The sequence below is a fragment of the Paroedura picta genome, chromosome 8 (assembly GCF_049243985.1).
Source record: "Paroedura picta isolate Pp20150507F chromosome 8, Ppicta_v3.0, whole genome shotgun sequence".
NCBI lineage: Eukaryota > Metazoa > Chordata > Lepidosauria > Squamata > Gekkonidae > Paroedura > Paroedura picta.
Genome location: NC_135376.1, coordinates 13,068,263 through 13,094,486, shown reverse-complemented (window position 1 = coordinate 13,094,486; position 26,224 = coordinate 13,068,263). Strand labels below are relative to the sequence as shown.

Genomic DNA, 26,224 nt, shown 5'->3' with positions numbered 1-26,224 from the left:
CCTGGATGCACCATGGGTTGAGCCCCCTCCTTATTTCTGCATCTTAAGACTTCAGCGAGCAGCAGAGGGCTGGTTCAGACTGCGTCCTGACCCCTCCCCTCCCCGAACTGTCAATCCTAAGGATATACCATGAGAAAAGGTCAGGCTTTCTTAACTTTTTTACCATTGAGAAACCCCTGAAACATTCTTCAGGCTTCGAGAAACCCCAGAAGTGGTGGGATGGAGCAGAATAAGGTTGGGAAGCAGAGCTGTGGACATGCTCACCTGGGGCCCCTCCCCTTCCTACCCCCTCCAGGCCCACCATTGCCCGTTTTGGGAGGGGGAAAAATGGGTCAACATGACCATATATAGTCATGGAGCAGAATAAGGTTGGGAAGCAGAGTTATGGACATGCCCACCCAGGGCTCCTCCCCTTCCCATCCCCTCCAGGCCCACCATTGGCCATTTTGGGAGGGGGAAAAATGGGTCAACATGACCATATATAGTCATGGAGCAGAATAAGGTTGGGAAGCAGAGTTATGGACATGCCCACCCAGGGCTCCTCCCCTTCCCACCCCCTCCAGGCCCACCATTGGCCATTTTGGGAGGGGAAAAAAACGGGTCAACATGACCATATATAGTCATATCACTCGATAAGGGTTTAACAAATTTTTAAAAATGTATAAAAAATTAGTTAAGTCCCACCCATTTGGGAAACCCTCCCAGGGCCATGAAGACACCCCAGTGTTTCACGAAATCCTTGTTGAGAAGGCCTGGAAAAGACCTTTAAACAAGTTTCAGCTTTCATACAAGCAAAAACAAAAGTAATGAACAGACAAGACACGGTTTATGAAAGTCCATTTGTTATAAAAATACATTTACAAAATCAATGGAAGGAAAGCAAATGAAATAAAAACCTGTAAAAAAAAGACAACCCTGAAACGACAATTCCCTGACTTAGTGTGGCCTTTTTTTCACATGGCACAACCCCTGTACGACAACACACAAAACACAGAGACACACAAAAGACTTTGCTACATCTGGCAATGCATAGTCAAAAGACATGGAGGGAAGACCTGGGAAATTCAATAATGGGAAGCCCAAGTTATTTCAGTAACTCAATTATGTTTCATGGCAATCCACTTGTTTTCTCAGAAAGAGATGTATTAGTAATGACGAACACTCCTTTGGTGGGGGTGCTTTAAACTAGGTCACCTTGCCCTAACCTTATGCGCAGAAAGGATCTGTGCATCTGGGGGGGGGGGATGGGGAGGGAAGCAGTGTGTCACGTTGACCCCACCACGTCAACAGAGATGTGGGAGGGGCGATGAGAAGGTTAGGTCCTGCCACCCCTACACTCCCTAGAATCCAACTGGGTCCACACATAGATCCCCTCCATTTTTAAAAAGCATCATCTGGCCATGCTGATTTAATTCTGGTTATATCCATATTAGGTGTAAACTGCATGGAGCTTTTATTCCAATCAGCTTTCTGCACCAGGAAAACATTCTTCCACCAGAGCTGAGGATGCAGCAAATAATCCCAGCGTGTCTTTTCTGCTTCAACGTCCATAGAAATATGTTGATCTGTAAAGCCACCTTGCATTTCTATGCACCTCCTTGTTTGGAGAAAACCAGATAATACATGGCTGATGCAGGCAACAGGTGTCACATCTGTCCTAATTTATCCTCATCTGTTCCTCTTGTTATGGCGCTCTCCAACCTCCCGGTTGGTTTCGAGCAGCATCTCCTCGAGAAAGATACAAACAGTAGGAGAATACCGATACGAACAGTAGCTGTCATTTTAGGGACAGAAGCCGTGTGCTTTTAATAGCGGCAGGACAGAGGGAACAGAAAGAAGCTCACCTGTTACATCTTTACCCACCATGCAGCTTTTCATAAAAAGCTAGCCAACCCCTGCTCTGGACCAGTAAGTTCAGGTCTCTGATTCCAGGACACAGCTTGAAAAGGAAAGTGAAACTCACACTATCTTGCATCTATTTTCTTTTGGGAAAACAAGCACTAAAGAAAGGAGATTAGGGGGGCCACAAGATTTAGGGTGCTAGACAGCGCCATGAAGATACAAATGACTTCTAGAGACCCTGTAGGGCAGGGGTAGTCAACCTGTGGTCCTCCAGATGTTCATGGACTACAATTCCCATGAGCCCCTGCCAGCAAACGCTGAATTGTAGTCCATGGACATCTGGAGGACCACAAGTTGACTACCCCCGCTGTAGGGTTTTCACGGCTAGCAAGAGGTGAGCAGAGGTAGGAATCGACAGCAGGAGGAATGCAAAGGTCCTTTCCCAGCACCTTTTATAGGGAGAAGCCCCAACTGTATGAAAACCTGGTGACCTGTCCTTCCACAGGTGTGCTTGCATTCAATGCTGGCCACCACTTCCAAACACGCATTGCAGAATGCAGTGACGACATCTTTCAAGCTGCACCCCAGACAATCCATTCTTTACCCTGCCTGGTTTGTTTTTATACGATGGTAATTGAGCACCTGCCATCCACCTGTTTCAAGGTTGCCCAAGATAGTCCCTGAAAGATTCAACACAAGGCAATCCTAAACAGTGTATTACCCTTCTAACTCAAAGGTCTTAAAAGGGGAGTATCTTTGCTTAGGATCTGCACTGGCAGAAGTCAAACGCAAGGCACTCGGAGGGGAAGACCCTGTCAGGAGCCATGCTGATGGGGAAGCCATGTCTGATGAAGCTTTCCTTGAAATTGCAAATCCAGATTTACCAATTCTCTAGAACAAGCAGACTACAGCAAGCATGCTATAACCAGGACATAGTCATTGTTGCCTGCTAATGCCTACATAACCTACTGTTAAAAACCCTAAAGGTCTTATTATGAACAACCGTATTCTAGTCATGCTTCAAGCTTTATGCTTGAAGTATGCCTCATGCCAGCGATCCCCAACTGGCACCATTGGAAACCTTAGCACCTCTTTTTTAAAAAAATATTAATTGGTAAAAGGTAAAGGTACCCCCTGTGCAAGCACTGGGTCATGTCTGACCCTTGGGTGACGCCCTATAGCGTTTTCATGGCAGACTCAATACGGGGTGGTTTGCCAGTGCCTTTCAAAATAAACTATTGAAACAGTATGGTATATACAGGCATTCCGTTTCTCATATTACCTGCATGGAGGTAAGTGTGATCCTTGCAGCCTCAATTTGCCTTGGCGCAAGGGAGGGGATGTTTTTGAAACTCTCCAACCTCCACTACAAGGTGCCCAGGAGCATTTTCAAGGAAGTGTCCTTTAAAAACAGACCTTTCCCCACCTTTGAGTGCCAAGGACTGTTCTTGTGGCCACACGGTTAAGAGGACAGCTGCTCAATTCTCCTTTTAGGGCCCTCTGTGAAATTCTAGCCTCCAAGCATCCTTGCCGGAATCCACTGCCTGTGGTCAATCACCAAACCTACCTCTATGGTGAGTGTGCAGGCAGGTACCCTCTGGGGCATGGACACTAGCTCAGGGAAACACTTGCCTTACCAATCCAACATGCTCATGGAAATGAAGTTTTTACAGGAGATTTTAGTTTTGGGTCTGTGCTCCTGGGTAGAGCTGTCCACTAACCCGGGGGGGACACACAATACACAGCTTCCTTTGCTCTTGTGCATTTGGAAGCATGGCAATCTGCAGAAATCAGCAGGTGAAGCTTTTATACAGCATAAACGTTTCCACGAGTCACATTCTTCTCATCACGCGACGGTCAGAAGTTATGGACAGAAGGGTTCCTGTAGAAGATGTCAGCTCAAACAACGTGACGTATGACAATTAAGCTTTCCTGGCAAAGGGCTAAAGCATTGGTATAAGCTCCGCTTGCTAAATGTTTGGATCTCCAGCTGCTAGAAGAAGCAGGGGCAGTTGAGAGCCAGTTTGGTGTAGTGGTTAGGAGTGCGGACTTCTAATCTGGCGAGCTGGGTTCGATTCCCCACTCCCCCACATGCAACCAGCTGAGTGATCTTGGTCTCTTCACAGCACTGATAAAGCTGTTCTGACCGAGCAGGAATATCAGGGCTCTCTCAGCCTCACCCACCCCACAGGGTGTCTGTTGTGGGAAGAGGAAAGGGAAGGCGACTGTAAGCCACTTTGAGACTCCTTTGGGTAGAGAAAAGTGCCATATAAGAAACAACTCTTCTTCTTCTAACCTCAATTGGGTGCTCTGAAAGCACTGAAAACCTCAATGGTGAATGCTTGTGTTGGCTCTTTTTGTTTCAGCAGTATTATACCTGCTGGAGCAGCCAAAGAATCAAGGAGGCTCCCCCAAGCCTAGTATATCTGCAGCACTGCCGTCTCCAACCAGCTCAGTTTCCGCACACGTTGGATAACGCACTTCCAATGCACTTTCACACAGGGAAATCCAAATGCAGAAGCACATTGAAAGTGCATTATCTGGTGTGTGGAATCTCTGGGTTGCCAAAAGTTTGTGAATCCGCTCCTGTGCCAATCTGGGAGGGAAGGTCAGTCGGCAGCAATACCTTCCAGATTCATGCTCAGACAGTCCACGCACATGAATGTTTCATTCTGGGCTAGCGTGCTTCTTTAAAAACAAACCCCCTGAAGTGATCAGGAAACAAATTCCTTACAGCAGGGGTAGTCAAACTGCGGCCCTCCAGATGTCCATGGACTACAATTCCCACTACAAATGCTGGCAGGGGCTCATGGGAATTGTAGTCCATGGACATCTGGAGGGCCGCAGTTTGACTACCCCTGCCTTAAAGCGATGACCTCCCTCATAACAAACAGGGGAACAATTTACAGGCCATCAGTGGAGAATCCCACGAACGGTAATTTGAAGTGATCTCCCAGTAATCCAATCAATCAACCATCATTAGAAATGATACAGAACTAAGAGTACGATCTCATACATCCAAACGCCCAGCACAGAAATTGACAGAGATGAAGGACACATCTGGAAACAGCCCAACTTGCTCAAAATCGTACTGCTTCAGGAGTCAGGAAAAGGATCCGAATATTTGCATGCTTCCCTAAAGGGTGACTTCACCTAGGATGCCAGGAAGATACAGTCCCTCCTCTCTATGGGATCCCACCCACTTTCTTTCAGGAAGGACGTGGCCCTCCGGGGGGGGAGGGGGCAGCTCAGTTTCATCTTTCCAGAGGTGGAGCTCAGCAACTTGGCAAGGTGTATGAATGGCATTGGGCAATTATCCTCTTCCGAAGCTGTGCGCCTGCAGGCAGTTGCCTGTGACTCCCTGTCTAGAACTTGATCCAAGTCGCACACTGCATTTTGTTAGTTTCACAAGCTTCGAAGGGCGACTGTTAAGATCTAGATGTACTTTCTCACAGAATGGGATGTAAAGTGATGTGGGGGTCGTATGAATGGCCTGGAAATAGGTAAGGCAGTGGTCCCCAACCTTTTTATCACCGGGGACCGGTCAACGCTTGACAATTTTACTGAGGCCGGGGGGGGGGGGATAGTCTTTTGCTGAGGGACATTGCCACTGCCACCTGGGCCCCTGCTCCGCTTGCTTTCCCACCGACGCCCCTCTCTTCCTGCTGCCCACTAGGGGGCGCTGCCAGCAGCAGCTGCACATTTCCATGCTGAGGGGGAGCCCCAGCCATGGTGGCCACTGGAGAGCACCAAAGGTAAACCGGCAGCAGAGTGGCAGGGCAGCCCCCGAGGCAGCAGCTGGGGAGGAGGACGAGGAGGAGCCGCAGCCCGGTACCGACTGATCCACGGATTGGTACCAGGCCCCGAACCGGGGGTTGGGGACCACTGAGGTAAGGAATAAGCACTGCGGTGCTAGTCCTGTGGACCATCTTTCCAGTTCTACCAGTCTCCCAGTTCTGAGGAGAAAAGGCATTCCTCTTTATCAATTGGCTCATCGCATTCTTTCAGAGACCCCTCAAAGTTTCAGGAGACTGCTCTCGCTCCCTCCCTCCCTGTTTTTTTAGGAGACCAAGAAAGCACCAAAGAAACTTGCCTCGTTGTCCAGATCAACCAGATCCTTGTTGTTGATGGACACAAAAATGCGGTCGTTTTCTTTCAGCTGAAATACCCCCCCTTGGTAGATGGAATAAAGCCCGTAGCCGGCCTGTTTAGACCAGCAGCTTGTCCTAGCGCTCTTCATCAGCAGGATGGGTTCTGGGTAGTTGGTGAACTTGTAGATATACTGGACCATCTGCTTAGGGTTTCTGACACTGTCGGAATCTGGCTCGGCATCCGGAAGCACGCCGTCCGGTTCACGGAACCGGAAGTACGTTTGAGAATAGATGTAATAGAAGCCCGTCTGGGGTATGATGAGTTCCCCGTTCCTCAAGTCCACATTGTAGAGGAAGGAATGAGCGCCTCTCGACGTCTCCCACGTGTTAATTTTGATCCCGGTGAAGGTTTTGGAGGAAGAATCTGAGAAAAGTGGGAAAAGGAAGTATCTCTGTGAGGGATATGCAAATCGGAACAAACCCGTTTCAAAATCTTGTATCTTTGCATGACCAATGGATACTCTTGTTGACTCCCCCCATCCAATCAGCCTTGTTGAGCCTGTGGGCACCTCTGGAATTCTGACCAAGGGCAACAGCAAAATGGCTGTTTCAGGGGGTGGACCAAACCACGAGATGTCGGGGGAAAAGATTATACGTAACCGTAATAGGACCCCTTCAATATTTCAGGCAGAAGCTCTGCTTAACAGGGTGTCTCTTGATCTGCATAGCCCTCCTGGGCCAAAGCCTTACCTCCCCACTCACTTTCTAAAAATAACTGCCAGGCGCCCAAGAAAACTGAGTCAGCGGGCTACATGTTGAGGGCCCTGCTGGGCATACTGCAATGCCCCAACTCTGGGTTGGATTCTGTGCAAATTAGCATAGTGTAGGGATTACAGTGTCGTATTAGGTTCTGGAAGTCCAAAGTCCTAACCTCTGCTCTGCCTTGGGAGTTCACGGGGTTTACTTTGGTCCCACCCCCTCAGTCCCACCCCCAGATTACCTCACAGGGTAGGGATTAGGATAAAACGAAGGAGGGAAGAATGGTATTTAAAAGGCGCAATCTAAACCACAGAACATCCTTTGGTGGTGGCAGAAGGGTTCTTGAAGTCCCCGCCTCAGTGGACCGGGTACCTAGGATCCACCCCATGGCTCCAAGAGGCACAGGTTCAATTTGATGTCAAGGAGACAAACGTGTTGATGGATCGCAACTAACACAGGGTGATCTGATCCAAAGCATTTTTCAGGCAGGAAGGCAGCAGAGGTGGTTTGCCACTGCCTGCCTCTTTGTAGCGAATCTGGGTTTCTTTCGGGGTCTCCCATCCAGGCCTTTATCAGGGCTGACTCTTCTGAGCTTCCGAGCTCTGAGGAATCCGGCCTATGCCAGGTTATTCTGACTGTTCCATGTAAGGCAAGTCCAAACCTCCTGGCTTGTTCATGTGAATCGACTTGGATAACGAAAAAATACCCACTGGAAACCGGAGTTGGTGACAACTTTTTCCTTCTACTTGCTAAATTAAAAGAGAACTCAACACCACAGACAGTAAAAAGAAAATTAGCCATTCCGGGTTTCTCCAACCCAGCTTTGTTTTTGTTTTAAAAGCTTACCTGCCTCCGGGACCAAATCATACACTGTGTTTTTTTGGGTGTCTCCAAATTTGCAATTAAAACCAGAAGACAAATGTGTGTTGTGATGTAGGCTTTCTGGGGCAGTGTACTAAACCCCACTGAAAAGGAGCTAAAACATGCCTTTTCCCCCCTCCTCCTTAATGAAAGACATTCCGCATTTCCTGCTATTTCTGTTAACGGCACAATTATCATCAAGTCAATGAGCGGAGAAGATGTTCCCATCAGCCTCAGGTGGGCACAATCAGTAAGAGCGGGGGTTGTCAACCTGTGGTCCTCCAGATGTCCACGGACTACAATTCCCATGAGCCCCTGCCAGCATTTGCTGGCAGGGGCTCATGGGAATTGTAGTCCGTAGACATCTGGAGGACCACAGGTTGACTACCCCTGAGTAAGAGAACACTGGCAAGTGACTAATTCCCCTGATCTTTGCCACTTTTCACCACCTTGAGCAAGGTAACGGCGCCTCTTACTTTGACGGACGAGAGCGCTCCTCCTGTTGGCTGTTAAGTGAGCGGCCACTCTGGGCACAGAGTTTTCCACGGCTTCCCTCTCCGCTGTGGTGGGACCGCGAAGCTTGCCGCCTGAAGGAAAAGAAAGAAAACTCTCAGCGTCTTTTGTCTTTGGCTAGAATCAGAACAGAAAGGCAAGCTCCATGCTGGGGGATATCAGGAAAGAGATTGAGAATAGACGGGATTACAGATAAAAGAGCCTGCTATTGTAATGTCTCTGTATGGAGTTATTTATGCTGTGCCCTCATTTGGAATATGGAGTGATGTTCTGGTCCCCATAGCTCAGGAAAAGGGTACTGCAGAGCTGGAAAAAATACAGAAGGTAATCAGGGGAAAGACTGAAGGGAAATTCTGGTTTAGAAAGTAGAAGAAGAGTTGGTTTTTTATACTCTGCTTTCCACTACCTGAAGGAGTCTCAAAGCGGCTTACAATCACCTTCCCTTCCTCTCCCCGGAACAGACACCCTGTGAGGTAGGTGGGGCTGAGAGATTACTGAGAGAAACTATAGCTCTCACAGTATGACTAGCCCAAGGTGACCCAGCCAGCAGCATGTGGAGGAGCAGGGAATCAAACCCAGCTCTCCAGATGAGAGGCCGTCACTCTTAACCACTATACCAAGAAGGCTAATGGGGGATTCTGAAACTGCTTTATAGAATTATGCAGAGGGTGGAGAAAATAGCTAAAGCAGGCTTTTTTCTCATAGTAAATAAGAAAACTTGGGGGCAACCCAACGAAGTTGATGGGCAATAGATTCAGGACATACAGCTCAACAACTAATTAAATCATGGGATTCACAGCCTATGGAAACAAAGATATATATGAGCAGAGTTGACTTTATAGAGACTTTAGATAGATGCATGGAGGAGGGAGCCATTTCTGTCTTCTAGTCTTGGAAGATTAAGCAAACCCCCATATCCATGGGCAGTAAAACCTCTGAAACCCAGGAGTAGGAGGCAACATCAGGGGGAGGGCTTGGTGTCCGTGCCCTGCCTATTGGCCCTCCAAGGCATCTGGCTGGCAGCTGCATAAAACAAGATGGCGCACCAGATGGACCGCGGGTCCAATCCAGGAACGCTCTTCTTAAGTTCTTAATCACTGCACCAATCAGAGTCCCACTTTCCAGAAGTCTCCAGTTTCAAAGATCTCAGTTGGTGGGTTTTGGGGAAGGCCAAAGGACTCCTACCAGGTAACGAGTTCTGAGCTACCCAGACCAGTTATATGTGGCAGCGTAAAGCAACTTCACATATTTGCTGCTTTCTCTGTTTGTTCACAAATCCAGAAGGACTAGTTCTGTTCCCAGCTTCTTCCTGGCTCCCACTTGTTCACACTGCTACTGAAACCCGGATACACGGACCTCGCTCGCTTGCAGCCAAATTAGTAACGTCACGGCTGATCTATCAGCTATTTTTTAACCGATCTGCCAGTCATTCACCCTCGGGGTGTTTCTAATAAGAGCACCATTGGGGCAGGGGAATTCAGCGTGTCGGTTCACTGGTACCTTTTGCCGTGGCGGCAGTTTTTTCCACGTAGTTCTTGGAGATCATCTGCAATTGCAAGCGGTATTTCATTAGCTTTCCCTTCCCAAGAACGCCACGATGTTGAAAAGAAACAAAGGTTGGGTGTAGTTTCCTTCCGCAACTGCACGGAGCAGCCTTCTCAACCTTTTGACCATAAAGGAACCCCTGAAGTAATTTTTGAGGCTTCCAGGAGCCCCAGAAGTGATGTCAGCTGGCCATGCCTCCCTGCCACGCCCACACAGGAAGTGACATCACCACCAGTGTTAACAGGCAGGTTCAAGGAGGAATGAAGGGGGGAGAGACAGAACTCCACCCCCTCCCAGGCACACAAACCACGAGAAAACTCAGAAGGGGAAGAGGAACAATGGAAGCAGCCAGTTCCCTAGCTTGTAGCTAATAAGGCAGGAGGGGAAAAGAGCTCCCATGGATCCCCAGGGTATCCCTGGCATAGACACAAACCCAAAATGCAACCAGTCATGACCCTTTCAGGGTACAGATTCCTCTGCTCATGATAACAATTGCCTCTAGGCTGCAGAAAATTCACTTGCACAGATGGGTTTCCCCCTTCAAATCAGCTGGCAACCCCCCACAGTCAGCAATCACTGCTAGCTGGCCTGCTTATTTGGTATACTTATTTAGCCCCCCTTCTGTGGAGTTCAGAGTGGCCTGCATGGTTTCTCCTCCAGCAAGCCAGTGAAGGAGGGTGGGCTGGGAGAGTGGATGGTCCGAGGACACACAGTGAGCTTTAGGGTCAATGCGAATTCGAACCTGGTCTTCCAAGGCCTGTCCAAATACTCTTGTTCTGGGAAACCCCAGGATTACTCAAAGAGTTCTCCAGAGGTGATGTGGCCTTTCCCAGGAATTCAGATGGCCTCTCACATCGCTAGACATCACTGGAGCCCACTTCCTCTGTAGCTCTGCAGGGTAGTCTCTTTCTCCCCAGTGGGAATGGTAACTGATTGACTGATTCATTGGCTGGCTCCCGCATCTTACTTTTGCACCCACGTCTCTGAAAGGGCATGCCACCGTTTCCAGGGGTCCTCGAAGTCAGAAGAGTATTTCAGGGGTTTTTCCATGGTATGAAAAAGGCTACTCTAGCTCCGTAAAGGACTCCGAATCCACCGCCAGAAAGAAACAATCACCCACAAACGGTAAGGTGTGACATGAACGAAAGCTCTTGTAGCTTGGTTTGACTGTTTTCATCCGATTTGCAAGTTACCTTTTTAATGAGCCTGGAGAGCTGCCACTTGACTTGCCAGCAGGGGTCGCTGTCCTCATTATAACTCGGATCCAGGTCCTCTAGGAAGAAGTTATCTCTGGTGAAACAGGCGAAGCTGCTTTTGGAATAGGTCTCCCGGAGCTGCATGCGAGAAACCAAAAGCAAGAGTTGGTTAATCTACTGCAATTCGATAAAAGGGAAGGTCCCTGTTAAATTGAGGGCAAGGGACAAAGTCTACAGATAAACAAAGCACTTGAAAATAGGGATTATCCACTGAAAGAGCCCCACACAGATCACTTTTGAGGATAAACCAGATACATCTTGCCTTTATTATTTTACCACATCTCCTTTCAGTTGTTACTTTGAATCCTGTTTGCACACTGTTCCATTTACACTGCAATCTTAAAACACACTTATGACAGACAAAACCATCATCAAGCCAAGTGGGAGTTATTTCTGAGTAAACACGGACTGGGTATATAGAGCACTGATGGTTTTGTTGGTTATTATAAGAAACTCGGGAGGCAAAGGTTTTGGGATCAGAATCTGATCACTGCGGATCACAAAATCTGCCAAATGGGACTATGTACAACTATGGCAAATTTTTTCTACACGGGTCAAGGAAAGCCTCAGGTTTGCATAAACAGATTAGATTTTTTTAGAAAATACACCCTAAAATCATAAGAAGACCTGGACTGAAGGTCTTCATGCCGGGCTGCAGGCTGGAGTTTGAGTTGGGGCAGGTTGCCCCACCTCTTCCTGCTCACTCATGGGGGAGCATTTGGCTTGGTGCACCACGTCCACCCCAGATTTGTGCTCCCGCACAAGAGTCGAGGCAGCAAAGTTCCCAGTGCGGAAACAGTGCTAGAATCATAAAATCACAGAGTTGGAAGAGACTTCCAGGGTCATCCAGTCCAACCCCCTGCAGAAAGCAGGAAATTTAAAACTACCTACCCATCAACAGTGACCCCAATTCCATGCCCAGATGATGTCCCGTCCCCCAAAGAAATAGATGGGCAGTCTGGCCTGGAGGAAATTTGCCTCCTGACCCCAAAGTTGGTTTGACCCCAAATCAACTTAGGCAGATTGTGAGTGGGTGGGCAGGAAGGGTTGTGTCAGTGCTTGGCTCCTGTGGCCCTTCCTTGCATCCCCAGGGAATTGATCACCACTGTAGGATGGTAGGTGAATTCCCTCCAGGCCAGGCTGGATTCTGGAGATGTTTGGGGGGGGGGGGTCACAGGCATGAAATTGGGGTCACTGTGGGTGGGCAGGTAGTTGCGAGTTCCTGCATTATGCGGGGGGGGGGGGGTTGGACTAGATGACCCCAGAGGTCCCTTTCAACTCTGTTTCTATGATTTCCCTGAACATGCAAGGGCCACAAGAGCCAATCCCTTCTGCCTAGCCATTTACAATCCGCCTAAAATCACGGAATTAGCCTTTCTATGAGGTGGTTATCTAGCCTCTGCTTAAAAACTTCTAAGGAAGGAGAACCCACCACCTCCCCAGGAAGCCTGTTCTATTGAGAAAGTGCTCTGTCTGTCAGGAACCTGCTTGTTTAAGAAAGGAAAGCCATCAAATCTCGACTTTGTGAGATTTTATTTATTTTCAGTTTTCTATGCCTGGAATCTTGGTGACCAACATTAGATTTTGCCAAGGGTCAGAGTGAGACTAATGAAGGTAAAAGATGGGAGAAACGGAAGGTAAAGCTGTAAGGGAAAAGGGGAAGAGGAAGATGAGGGAGGGAAACGAAAAGAAGGGTTGGTGAGGAAGAGGCTTGCAGAGGGATGGAAAGGGAAAAGGCAAGGGGAGAAGGAACGGACAAATGGGTCGCCCATCTTGTCCATTTGGTGCCTCTTAATAATTGTGAAACAGCCTTGGGGGACGAATGGTCCAGCCTTTCCAGGGCCAATCAGGGTGCAGCCAGCTGCATCCTGATTGGCCCTGGCCTTACAGCTCCCACCCTCCCTGTCAGAGTTGGAATAGGGCCAACCAGGGTGCAGCCAGCTGCACCGATTGGCCCTGGCCCTACAGCTCCCACCCTCCCTGTCAGAGTTGGAATAGGGCCAACCAGGGTGCAGCCAGCTGCACCGATTGGCCCTGGCCCTACAGCTCCTGCCCTCCATCACCAAGCCCTCACCCCTTGCCTCACAGACGTGCCTGGCTGTTAGAGACAGGCACGACTGTGACTCCGCCACTCTATTTGCAGGGCCCCACGTAAGAGGCCTGGCGGTGTGGGGGGGGGGGCGCTTCCCAAAGGCCTGGAAAGCACACCCGGGGCCTCATGGAGGCCCGGGTGTGCTTGGCAGGCCCCCGGAAAGTCATCCGGCCGTGGGGGTGGGAGCGTTTCCCAGGGGCCTGGCAAGCGCACCCTGGACCTTGCAGAAGCGCTCCCCCTCCCCCACGCCCCCATCCCTCCCTTGCCCTCAGCGCTTCCCAGTGGCCTGGAAAGCCGCCGGGAAGCTGATGGGGAGGACCCTTTCACAGCCTGTTCTTATGAACGGGCTTTGAGGCTAGTTATCAAATAAACAGATGCCGTCCCAACAATATTAAATGTGCTCTTCTACAGTTTAGCAATCCTCAAAAGAACCAGAGAGCCAAAGAGCTGGAGTCCAGGGTCCTCATCCCAGTCTGCTTGCAATTAGTTGTGCCTCTTAATTTCCATAATGAGGTGGCAAAGTGCTACTGAGGTCTGCAGCAATCCTTTCAAGCGTATGGACAAATGGATTATTCCAAAGATCTGGATCACACCTTTGGAATGGCTCTGGAGAGAAATGCCCATGAAAAGAATGACAACGTTCAGGAGCCATGTGTAGCTCTTCAGACCACTGTTCCCCAATATACCACTACCCATGTGTCAGGAAAGCCAGGGAGGTCCTTGCTTAATGGGGGCTGGGGTCAGCACCCGACCTGGTGGAATGAGCTCCCGGGAGAGCTGCGGGCCCTACGGGATCTTTCGACGTTCCGCAGGGCCTGCAAGACGGAGTTCTTCCGCCAGGTTTATGGTTGAGGCTGGGGCTGATAATAGATCCATGCCTCCCCCGGGGACTCGGGTTCTGGACCCGAAGCAAAACATCATCAGGACCTCCTCTCCACCCGCTAGTAGTGGAAGGGAGGGGGGGGGAGTTGAGCTGCCATTCTTGCCATGCCGGTAATATTGGCAATGTTATTATTGTTTTATGGGGTTTTAATGGGGATTTGCGATATTGTTACCCGCCACGAGCCCCAAGGTAGTGGCGGGCTATAAATCTAATAATAATAATAATAATAATAATAATAATAATAATAATAATAATAATAATAATAATAATAGTTTCCACCCTGAAATAACCACTGGCAGAGAAATGGTCATCTGTGAGTCTTCTGAGGCGTAGACCTCATACCAGATAGGAAAGAAATGTTTCCATGGAGCTCTAAAAAGCATGATGATACAGAAGTGCCTTCCAATGAGCATCTATATGGGCTACCAGAAGGCTGTTTTGTGTGTCAACCTCCCCTGACTAGAACCCAGATCTGCTGTTGTACCTACTGCTTTCTTCCACATTACTACAGTGTGGTGGCCTGTTATGATTTTCCATTAGGTGTCTTAAGTGTATGAAGCCCAAGTCACGATCCTGAAGTCCCAAAAGGCAATTTGGGAAATCCAACCCTCTCATCTAGATACATCCAACCATCCATGAAATGTGCTGAGTGGGACGCTCCAACTCCCCAATCCTGCTGTTGTTTGCTGAGCCCCTGAAATTTTGTTCCGGGGGGGGGCAGTAGATCCTCAGTAATATCACAGGGGACAAAGTTTAAGTTTGCAGTGTGTGTTAAGTGCCGTCAAGTGGCGTCCAACTTAGGTTGACCCTCTGTCCTCCAAAATGTCCTACTGTCAAGAGCCTTGCAAACCAAGGGCCCTGGCGTCCTTGACTGAGTCAATCCCATCTCAGGTTGGGTTTTCCTCTTTTCCTTCTGCCTTCAACTCCTGCTGGCATTCTCACCTCTTCCAGTGACCCCATTTGCAGTGGGAAGGGGAAACGGATGGAAATCGTCAGCCGGTTTTCCGCAAATGGAAATGTCAATGTTGAGAGGAATGCAGGATTGGATACATGCAAGACTATCCTTAGACCGTGCACCGGAGGCATGAGACTATCAGTTGGTTCTTGGCAGGGCTCATGGTGTGTAATTCCATGCTATTCTTTAATATCACACTCCTTATCTTTCCATAGCTTACTTTCATCAACGGACTGTCCCCACATTTCAGAAGGCCTTTATTTTGGCCTGGCCAAGGGTGGCCAAACTGTGGCTTTCCAAGGTATGAGCTGAAGCAACGTCTGCTGAGTGGGCTTGACCCCTAAACTGGCCCAGAATGGTTGCTCTCCTTTTAGATTCACATCAAAGGTCCTGGACAGATAAGTACCTCCAATTCTTCCTCTAAGGTGAACTGTGTAGCAACAAGAAGCAGAGACTTTTCATTCATGGCACCCCGTTTTGGAATGCCTTCAGCTTGGGCATTCACAGGCATTGGATTTATTTTTTCTACTAAAGATTTGTTAATTCTCTACCCCATTTTTTCTTTTTCCCCTCCTCTCTATTACTGGTTGTAATAGTGTAAACCTTTGCAGAGTGACTCCAGTTGAAGCCCACCAGTCTCAGTGGGTCCAGGATGGGGTAACTGTGGATGGTGGCCTTAGCTTTTCAAAATCACTGTTATTCTTATTACTTTTAATGTTTCTGCTTGTGTCCAGCATTTTCTGCTATTTAAATATGGCTTTCAATTAAATTTTTATTACTGCGATTTTAATTTTCGGTAGCCGTTCCAGGAAACGAGTTTCTTGTGTTACAAAATTTTGAGGGAATGTGCAGACAAATAATTCATTTATCGGGTCATGGATCGAGATTGGGAGGCTGAATTTATATTTACATTTATAGCATTATTTCTTAAACAAATAACTTATTACCGAACAAGATTGCTAGAAATAACTACATGGCAAACACAAACAAAAAAGGCAGTGTATTAAAAAAAAAAAAGTGCATCATATTTTATTAAGAGAAGGAGTATCTATTCTTTCTTTTCTTTTTTTAGCATAATGAAACCGAAACACAATTATTGACATTACTATAGAATTTCAGATTGAGTTTCCAAGACCTTTCAGATGATCCAACGTTTAACGGAAGTCCACTTTGTATTTTCGATGTGGGCGTCTTTCCTGCCACCATTTTGCCTTCACCAGGGGAGGAGACACCACCTGTAGGAGGAAAACAGCATGGCGTTTCGGGACACTGTTTGCTGAGCCACCATCCCCCTGGATCCTCCTCCTCCTCTGTTGAATCCCCAACATACAATACCAGGCCAGAATACAACCAACAGCCAACATTAAGTGTACCATGTGCAAAGATTCCCAGCGATGGCCACCAGCCATGGATTCTTCTCCCCATGAGCACTTTCAGCATCATCTCTTGAGGACCTGCAATTCACAGGAAAAGAAAGAATAAAACCTCCTTCAGGCCTTTGTCTCACCTGCCTCTAAAATCAACAGTCCAAAGCAGAGTTGCCCCAACCTGGATAGCCCAACCTAACCTGATCACTTCAGATCTTGGAAGCTAAGCAGGATCAGCCCTGGTTCCTATTTGGATGGGAGACTGCCATGGACTACTAAGGTCCCAACTCAGAGGCAAGTACTGGGAAACTCAACATGGTTGTCCTGATTTGATGCCGTTTTGCGCCACCACATTCAAAGTTACTCCGTAGACGTCAATGAGCACCCCGTCCATTAAATGGCTGAATTAATTTAGCCCTAAAAAGTTGCTCCCAGATAATCCAGTGGGTATTTAAAGAATCCATTACTACAGCAGGTAAGGACCATCTTAGAAGAGCCATCCTCCCTTCTGTTGAACACAGTTTGTGGATGCCTCTTTTATACACACACTAACCTGCCTTGCTGGGAAGACAAATGAGAATCACGTACGTCACCCAAGAGATCCTTGGAGGAAGGGTAGCATCAAATCAATATTCCATGCTACAGGTATGACTCCCATTCAAACAAAGTAAAGATGTTTTCCCCTTCAAAGAATGATTATTTGTCTCATATTTCTGAATTACCCAGCTGAGCCACTGATTCTTGGACTAGGCAGGGATCATAATGTGCATACATACCCATGCATTTGTCAACAGGAGTCATCATCATCTCTTCTGCGTACCTCCTCCACAGAATTCAAAAATCTTCCCAAATTATTGTTCTGTCCCTTTCTGTCCTTCTCTCCTACTTTTCTCTCTCTCTCCATGGTATTGCTTTTTCCGGGTCCTTCCATACCGTTCCCCCAAACAGGCTGCTTTACACGTCATCCGGAAACACATTAGCTGTAGGGGTCTACAGTTACAAAATTATGAATTCTGAATGAAGGTGAACTGGCGCCCCAGTTCTCACCACCGACAGTGGCTTGCTTGTGCATCTTCCGTGATGCTCCTTTCCATACATACCCCTCCTGCAGACAAAACATAGACAGGATAGGGCTACCGTCTTAATCTACAAAGTTAGAATCTGTTAGGCAGGAAAGGAGATTTCAAACCGTACAAAGCAAGGAGAGAAGGCAGAACACACACACACACACACAAAATTCCCAAAGTGCTTGGGAGCTATGAAGGATTGTAGCACTTATCTTGGAAAAGGAGAGGTGCCAATCTCCAGATGGCCAAGATCAGTTCTCCTGGAGAAAATGGCTGCTTTGGAGGGTGGATGCTACTGAATTAGAAACTGCTGAAGTGCCTCCCTTGCCTTCCCCAGACTCCACCCTCCAAAGTTCCAGGTAGAATCACAGAATCATAGAGTTGGAAGGGGCCATACAGGCCATCTAGTCCAACCCTCTGCTCAACGCAGGATCAGCCCTAAGCATCCTAAAGCATCCAAGAGAAGAGTGTATCCAACCTTTGCTTGAAGATGGCCAGTGAGGGGGAGCTCACCATCTCCTCAGGCAGCCTATTCCACTGCTGAACTACTCTGACAGTGAAATATTTTTTTCCTGATATCTAGCCTATATCGTTGTACTTGAAGTTTAAACCCATCACTGTGTGTCCTCTCCTCTGCAGCCAACAGAAACAGCATCCTGCCCTCCTCCAAGTGACAACCTTTGAAATACTTAAAGAGGGCTATCATGTCCCCTCTCAACCTCCTTTTCTCCAGGCTGAACATTCCCAAGTCCCTCAACCTATCTTCATAGGGCTTGGTCCCTTGGCCCCAGGTATTTCCCAAGCCTATTGACAACCCTATTGAAAAAGCACCTAAAAACCCCAGACTGGCCACAGAGGTCACCAGAATTGGAGCAAGGCTGAAGCATTGGTTCTCTCCAACCAAGCTTGAGTCTACTTCCTTTCCTCTGCAGTTAGCCAGAAAGAGCTGCTGAGTTAACTACCCCTTTTAGATGCCCTGTTATGACTTGATTCCTCCCCCGCTGCATTCCGACTCAAAGGCAAAACTCCCCCAGGGCAAAATTCTTGGTCAGTCAGGTCTTTCCAAAAGCTTCATAGTAGCATGAAATGCCACAAAATCCAGATTCCAACCCAATACCCTGTTGTATTAGCAGGTGGAATTCCCAGGTAGGGATCATCTTTGCATCATTCCAGATGAAATGTTATCCTGTTTTCTTGACAATTCCTTTATATACCAAAAACCGCACACAAACTTAACGCATATTGTACATTTCCAAGGGTCTAAACCAGGGGTAGTCAAACTGCGGCCCTCCAGATGTCCATGAACTACAATTCCCAGAAGCCCCTGCCAGCATTCGCTGGCAGGGGCTTCTGGGAATTGTAGTCCATGGACATCTGGAGGGCCACAGTTTGACTACCCCTGGTCTAAACTTTGCACCATGCTAAGGCTGGCAGCTCATTCACTTCAAGTTGGGGTTTAACTTGCTTACCATCCCAGAGGGGTGCCCATATGAGACGGCTGGGCCAGGAGGGGCAGTCCTATAAATCTAATGATATAAAATACTGGTTTGATGGGGAAAAACTGAACAAGAGTTCTGAGGCATCATAAACACGCCTGTCTTCTAGAGAAAAAAAAAAGCAGGAAAAAACTAAAGGTTAGCTAGTGCATGGTTCTTTCCAGCCTGTGACTCAGAAGCTAAATGTGGGTGCCACGCTGCACCATATTTGGACAAATCCTAATTTAGAACCCAAGTAACCCTAAACTACAGCCTCACCATAGCTAATTATCTGTTTCACGTTCCCACCTACTCAGAAAATTGCCATCAACTAGGTCTGGTTTGATGGGCCTCTTGTGGCGCAGAGTGGTAAGGCAGCCGCCTGAAAGCTTTGCCCATGAGGTTGGGAGTTCAATCCCAGCAGCCGGCTCAAGGTTGACTCAGCCTTCCATCCTTCCGAGGTCGGTAAAATGAGTACCCAGCTTGCTGGGGGGTAAACGGTAATGACTGGGGAAGGCACTGGCAAATCACCCCGTATTGAGTCTGCCATGAAAACGCTAGAGGGCGTCACCCCAAGGGTCAGACATGACTCGGTGCTTGCACAGGGGATACCTTTACCTTTACCTTTAGGTCTGGTTTTGTTTCCATCAGCTCAGCACTTGTATGCTCCACCAAAAATTCTTCCCATTTTACAGAAGGGGAAAATTGAGGAAGAAATTCGTGACATGCCCAAGACCCAGCTGGTGTGACAAATCTCCAGAACGCTAGGCCATGTGATTTTTTTCTTCAGAGTTAGCATTTTTAGGCCACAGCCGTTTCATCTCTGAGAATTTGCGACTGAATTTTTCTTCTACCTGAATTAGCATTTGGAAGTCAAAGCAGTTTCATCTCTGAGAAAGTTCTTCCATAGGCACTACAGATGTAACTCCAGTCAGTCAAACTGAAGAAATTTATGTACACAAAACACTGAATAGAACTTTGTTAGCCTTAAAGGTCAATGGCCTCAGATATCACCTGATTTATTGTTCCCCCATGTGTTCCATTGACATATGTGGTGGGAGTGTCCAGTAATAACGGAGTTAGGGGGGGAAATGTTTTTTGCAGAAATTGGAAAAATTGTATGAGAGACATTAGAGTCCGCAGTTCAATTAGCTCTCCTTAATTTTTTTTTCTTGAATGGAAATGTTCAGTGTAAGAAGAAAACATTAATGAACTTTTTATTGTAGCAGCTACAAACTGGGAAAATGCAGAAAATATTACATCAGAAAAATTGAGAAATAATATAAGGCAAATGATGATTTTGGGAAAATTAACTGATAATATTAAAGTAATTCAAGGAGGGAAAAATGAGGATTTCAATAAAGTTTGGTTTAATTTGGAAAATCACTTTAAGAGATTTTCAGATTATAATATATGTACCATGATAATGTTATTGAAGACTTGAAATAACGAGTAATGGATTTGAATTGTAACAGAAATTATATTTTTATAGGAATTGGAATAAAGAAATTTCAGACTATTTGTATTCTCTTTGGTGTTTCTCTTTAGTTTTATCCATTATATATTTCTTCTTGAAATTAAATATTATTTGATTTTTTAAAAGAAACTTTGTTCAAACCGTGCCTTGCAAACCCACTTTAAGCTAGATATGATTCATCCACTGCTTGCAAACCAAGGTTTGTCAATTCAGACGTGACAACTGACCAAGCTTAAGCCTTTTGCACCACGGTTTTGAGCCAGGTTCAAACAGGACTGCCTCTCCCGGTAGCAGCTCTGCTTGTCTGATCAACTTCCTGAACAGTTGTTGTGTCCACATTGCGGAAATCCCACCGATGGAACTTGCCAGAGTGATTCATAAGAGCTTTTAGACACTGCTTCTGGCAGCCGCTCCTGTAGTTTTGTTCTGATGGATTTTCAATTGTATTTTATTGTCACTGTAACCGATTTTGAACCCACTGGTGGAGCAAAGCAGGTTAAGAATGCTCTGAAAGGAATGCATGTTTTGGCTTTGGGTCTGAATTTGACTCCACAGTTCAGTTTTCTCCTAGGGACGAGTTTGGCCTGTTTCAGATCCCTGTTTCTGCTTGTCCTTACTCCTCCGCAAGCCTCTTTGGCAAACCTCCTCAACTCCCATTCAGATTTTTCCTACTTAAATGCCTCTGGCATTTCGTGATCCAATCTCACCCTGATGCATCCCTGGTCTAGAAGCCACCTCACATCCTATCTAAAAGCGAAAGAGCAGAAACTGCCCTCAAGTCAAAGCCGATTCAGGCCAACCCCGTCAAGTCAAGAGACGCTGAATTTCTTTGATGTTCTCCCATCTAACCAGGGCCAAGCCTTAGCTTTTAAGATCCTACAAGGCTGGGCTATGCATGTCAAGGCCCAAAGGTTAAATTACCGATCTTTTACTGGAGGAACAAGCAAAAATGAAATTAGCCTTTGTCCAAACATACATGATGCTTCTGCAGCTCCACTTGTTGTTTAAACTGATGGTCTTACTTCCCCCAAGGATCTGGGATCCCTAATGCTATGTTTGTATATCACACGAGAAAAACGATATTAGTCATCAGTGAGCTCCACAAACAGGTGTGAACACCTTCAGGCGCATTTGTGCTACATCTAACTTCCCCTTCATGTCAAGAGCATTCTTGAGGCCTTCTCAGAAAGTTTCTGCGAGAGGAAGAAACTGGATATGTAATAGTTCTTCTGTGTTTCCTCATCCTGCAGGAAAAACCCCCTCCCATTGAGACTTCCCCCTCATATCCCTTACAAACTTCAAGCCTTGATGAAATCACCAGTAGAGAGGGATGTGGTAAGTAAGAGGAATTTCCACCAAGCAACCAGCAGAAAAGAGACCCAATACGGTCCGTAGTTCACCACCTCCGTGATGTTCCATAACTGATGGTAAAGGTCCAGTGATTCTTTTATTCCTTGAACCCACGAAAGATTCTGTGGGGACCTTAGCTGTTTGGAAATCCCCATTCTGAATCAATTCCAGGCCGAAAGCGACACCGTGTCTCTGTGAGGGGTGTTTTCGTTATTATTTTGAGAACAACGCAAGTGCGGGAGATTAGCTGTAGCAGCACATGGTGTGGGAGTTTCCGTTCTTGTGATTAGGCAGAGTTCTGTAGCTCTGTTAAGGTACAAGGTCTGGTTTGCAAGGACTGACCAGGGACAGTTTCAGAAGCATTCTAAAAGCGTCCAGTCAGAATTGTTTTTTTTACTTAAACCATCAAATCTACGTATCCAAGCCCAGCACATTTTTAAAAACCCATCCCTTCCTCAAAAGCATGCTCTCTTCTCCTTCTTTTCACAACAACCTTGTGAGGTGGGTTAGGCTGAGAGTGGGTCTAGTTCAGGATCACCGAGCAAGCTTCATGGCAGTGAGGGGATTAGAAATGGGTCTCTCAGGGCTAAACGCAACACTCTTATCCAGCGGTAGTCAAACTGCAACCCTCCAGATGTCCATGGACTACAATTCCCATGAGCCCCATGGACTGGGTTTTGCAGAAGTGGGAAGAGCATGTGGTATTATGGGTGCCCAAGGGAGCATTTATGTTCGCTCTCAGGCAGCATGCTTATATTATTTATCTCTACCAACAGGGTTTTTTTGAAACTCTGGTGTTTCTCGACAGCCCGAGAGAGTTTCCCCCAACTGGGTGGGTTTTTGATACATTATTAATATATTTTGTAATTATTTTAAAATATTGGGTGATATGACCACATATGGTTATGTTGGCCCGACCTGCCCTTCCAAAATGGCCAAGGATGGGCCAGGAGGGGGTTGGAACTTATGAAACTCTCTTTAAACAGATTGCATCCTTGTACCCATGAACGTCCCCCACACCAAGAAATATACGTGGCAAAACTATTCCGAGATGCAGTCCCAAGATTATGATGCAGTCAGACTCAGATTCTGCTTTCACAAGCAAAAATGCAGAGTTATTCTTAAAAATCCAGGCAGCTGGCATCCTCAAGATCTAGCTCTTACAACGTTTATTTTTAGAAGAAGGGAAGCTACGATTCACAGGCTGCCAAAGAGATCCCTTGATCCTGTGAAGAGGCATGCAAAACACAGAGACAATTCATACGAGTGGACCCTTGGTGGACTTCTAACTCCTGTCTGGCTTTGCAAGGGAACTGAAGTGTGGCTGAGCAAGAAGGTCCTTAGAGCAGGGGTTGTCAACCTGTGGTCCTCCAGATGTCCATGGACTACAGTTCCCATGAGCCCCTGCCAGCAAATGCTTAAGAGCAGGGGTAGTCAAACTGCGGCCCTCCAGATGTCCATGGACTACAATTCCCAGGAGCCCCCTGCCAGCGAATGGCAGTGAGGGGATTAGAAATGGGTCTCTCAGAGCTAAACGCAACACTCTTATCCAGCCCACGCCTCTCCTTTGAAGTGTTTGTATACGTGAGGTTTCTACACAGCCTTTTCCCTCCTCCCAAGATGTTTACATTCGCCCTGCTGAAACAAACAGCAGCCTTCTTTAGGAAAGGAAACACAAAGGGCACCGTGGAGGTGGCTCACTCCTCTTGGGTCTCCTTGCAGGGACTAAACACTGCACTCTTGTATTTGAAGTAATGGTATCTGCCCCCTATAATGCTTAGGCACACCCACAAGGAGCCCTGCCTATGGAATACCTTTAGGAATCTGGCAATGGGTGGCCAGTCTGCACGGCCAGTCAAACCTCCAAATAGCCATTCAGTAGCCTTGCTGGACAACAGTCCCACCTGTCCGCCCACTTCTTAGAAACCATGCCAGAAAAGCCCCTTGTTAGAGAACCCTTGTTGACCGATGGGCAAAGGAGGAAAGGGGGCAGAGGGCCTGGGTGACTTTGTGCTTCCGGTTTCCCATACTCCCCTGCTTTGCCCGAGAGAGAACTAGCTCATCTCTCCAGGAAAGCGATGAGCCAGCCTCATTTTGGATACACCAGGTGAGTGCAAGATATACATTACAATAAAGCAACAACGTAAAGCATAGCAAAAGCTGGTTTTCCCTGTGTTGTTCTTTTACTACCATAATTGTCAGGGGGTGCCCTTTTAAGCTTTTGGGATCTGTTTTTAAAGGGGGCTTTTATGCTAGCCCAGGAGTAGTCAAACTGCGGCTCTCCAGAAGTCCATGGACTACAATCCCCATGAGCCCCTGCCATGCTGGCAGGGGCTCATGGGAATTGTAGTCCATGGACTTCTGGAGGGCCGCAGTTTGACTACCCTTGGGCTAGACAATCAACAGGATGTGCAAACCCAGTGACACTTCCTGCACCTCCCACTTTTCATTGCAATAAAAGTAGATCCCCAGAATGCAAGTATGCCCCTGCTGATGTATGACACCCATCAAGGATCTCAGAGTCCCAAATGTAAGTGAGAAATTCCATTGTACTCCACCCAAGAAGTCACCATTGGTGGCCAGGGGAAAACAATAGTGCCTGTTCCTCTTGTTTCTTTGCTTCATTGGTACCCTGCCTCTCACCCCAATGGGGACCCAGAGTAGTTAACGCTGTTCTCTATTTTATCCTCACAACACCCCTGTGAGGTAGGTTCAGGTGGGAGGGTATGACTGGCTCGAGGTCACCCAGTGAGCTTGCGAGGCATTTTTGAACAAGCTGTTCCACCTTCTTTTTTTTCGGTAATTCTTGCTCATGAAGAGCAGAGGAGGCATGATATCTGGACCCCACCCACCCCCCTTCAGGTCTGTTCTGCATCGGAGTCCAAAAAGGGGGGGGGGAGCATTTACAGACCGGAGACTTTTCCATTGTCCAGCCAGAAAATAAATCCAAGGAAATGAGAGCAAGCCAGAGAGGTCATGTTGCAAAGTAAACAAAACTCTTATCTGCTTAAGAAAGATAAAGCGACCTGGGGGAGGGAATACAGCCAATTCTGATTTCCAGGAAATCATTTTTTTTTTTGCCCCGGCCCAAAAATTTACCCTCCCCTTCTTGAAGACCTGACAAAAACAGCCCTTCCTCCCTGAAACGCCACCGCTAAACTCAGTCACCGTCTGGAGGAAATGAGTATCTATTTTCGACAACGCGTTACTTTTAGCAACCCAACCGCTCCTCCTTCTTCGAGGCTGGAAAATATTATTTTTGCAACCCCGGCGAGAAAACGAGAGCGGTAAAGACGCCTGACCAGTATTTAAATGCATATATTTAGCCACTGAAGACAAAGGGTTTTTAAAACCATCCCTCAGGCCCGCCCACGTCCCACTGACTCCCAGGGGGCTACTCCTAACCAAGCATGCCCAGGACGGCGATGCCAACCTCCAGCCGGGACCTGGGGATCCCCCCCCCCACACACACACAGATTACACCTCATCTCCAGAGATCCTTTCCCCTGGAGCAGATGGGCGCTTTGTAGGGCGGCCTCGATGGGCATCGCACTCCACTGAGGTCCCTGCCCTCCCAGGCTCCATCCCCAAATATCCACGAGTTTCCCCAACCTGGATCTGGCAACCCTGCTACGCCCCCATCCCCCGCCGATGGCCCGGGAGGACTTGGCAACCGTCTCAGAGAGTCTAGCGGCGCTTTCTCTCCGCCCAGTTTCCGCCCAGCCCCCGCTGAAATGAACCACCCTTAATTCGGATTGCAGGACGCGCCTTGACCAAAGACGCCAGACCCCCTGCGGCCCTTTGTCTCGAGCGGGACCCGGATTACTCCGAGATTTGTTTGGCAAGGAAGTTTCTTTCTTTCTTTCTTTCTTTCTTTCTTTCTTTCTTTCTTTCTTTCTTTCTTTCTTCCCGCATTCTCTCCCCAAAGTATGAGAACCCCAATTGCAACTTTTAAAAAAGGGAGAGATCCGGAATTTCGGAAGCGTTTGGGAAGGCAACAAAGAAACTAGGTCGCGGGGTTGGGGGGTGGGGGGCTCGGAAAGTAAAAATGCAAGCGGGCCAAAAACTTGGGAGCGCCCCCCAGGCCATCCCACTCCTCCCCCCCGAGCAAGCAGCACAAAGGCGACCGAAGTCCGCCCGCCTCTCGCACCGACCTGCTGCAGCTCGTTGGTGAAGTAGAGGAAGGTGATGGCCACGCAGATGGACTGCACCAGCACCGCGAAGATGAGCACCAGCCCGCACGTCTGCCCGGGGCTCAGGCCGGCCGAGGCGAACATCGCGGCCGCTTCCAGAGCGGACAAAGGCGGCGACCCAACCCCGGGCAGGCCAGCTTCAGGGCGACGCGCGGCGCTGCAGCCGGAGCGAGAAGAAAGGCGGGCTGGCTGGGCTGGGTGGGGACTCCGGCTGGCTGGCTGGCTGGCTTTTGAGGTGGAGCGCCTTCCGGGCTGGGCGGTTTCAAACTCGGCCGCCCCTTCCATTCCATTCCCGCCCCTCCGCTTGGGGGAACGATTGCGGGCGCCAGAAAGTTGGCGGGGAGCAAGAGAAAGCCTGGGGGCGCGCCCTGTTGAGCTTTCCGCAGAGCCAAGCGCTCAGTGGCGCCCTTGAGGCCGGCCCGGTTCTGCCCTCGAGGATCCTGGAAATGGGCCCTGGACTCTAACGTTGTTCTGCTGCTACAATTTGGGCCCAGTGGC

At 48.0% G+C, this 26,224-nt stretch overlaps 1 protein-coding gene across 2 annotated transcripts; it reads right to left on the bottom strand.

Moving 5' to 3' along the window:
* Nucleotides 1-825: 825 nt before the first annotated feature.
* TNFSF10 (TNF superfamily member 10) lies at nt 826-26,033 on the bottom strand. 2 transcript variants are annotated; one of them, XM_077348398.1, is made up of 5 exons: nt 25,688-26,026; nt 10,805-10,945; nt 9,567-9,612; nt 8,030-8,140; nt 826-6,357 (listed from the first exon to the last, which is right to left on the bottom strand). In XM_077348398.1, exons 1-5 carry the CDS (start codon nt 26,009-26,011, stop codon nt 5,903-5,905), a joined length of 1,077 nt encoding a protein of 358 aa, XP_077204513.1. In that variant the 5' UTR covers nt 26,012-26,026; the 3' UTR covers nt 826-5,902. The 2 variants fall into 2 exon arrangements, with proteins under 2 accessions (XP_077204513.1, XP_077204514.1); XM_077348399.1 differs by lacking the exon at nt 826-6,357 and adding an exon at nt 6,383-7,824 and having other exon boundaries at nt 7,942-8,140; nt 25,688-26,033.
* Between the last annotated feature and the right edge of the window lie 191 nt (nt 26,034-26,224).

What these genes read in the sequence shown, in the direction of transcription:
- TNFSF10 (XM_077348398.1), bottom strand. Translation starts at nt 26,011, where the DNA reads ATGGAAGGGGCGGCCGAGTTTGAAACCGCCCAGCCCGGAAGGCGCTCC. An exon ending in TCACCAACGAGCTGCAGCAG is followed by an intron (nt 10,946 to 25,687) that starts GTCGGTGCGAGA and finishes TCTCGCATGCAG; the next exon opens with CTCCGGGAGACCTATTCCAA. An exon ending in GAGCGCTCTCGTCCGTCAAA is followed by an intron (nt 6,358 to 8,029) that starts GTAAGAGGCGCC and finishes CACTTTTCTCAG; the next exon opens with ATTCTTCCTCCAAAACCTTC.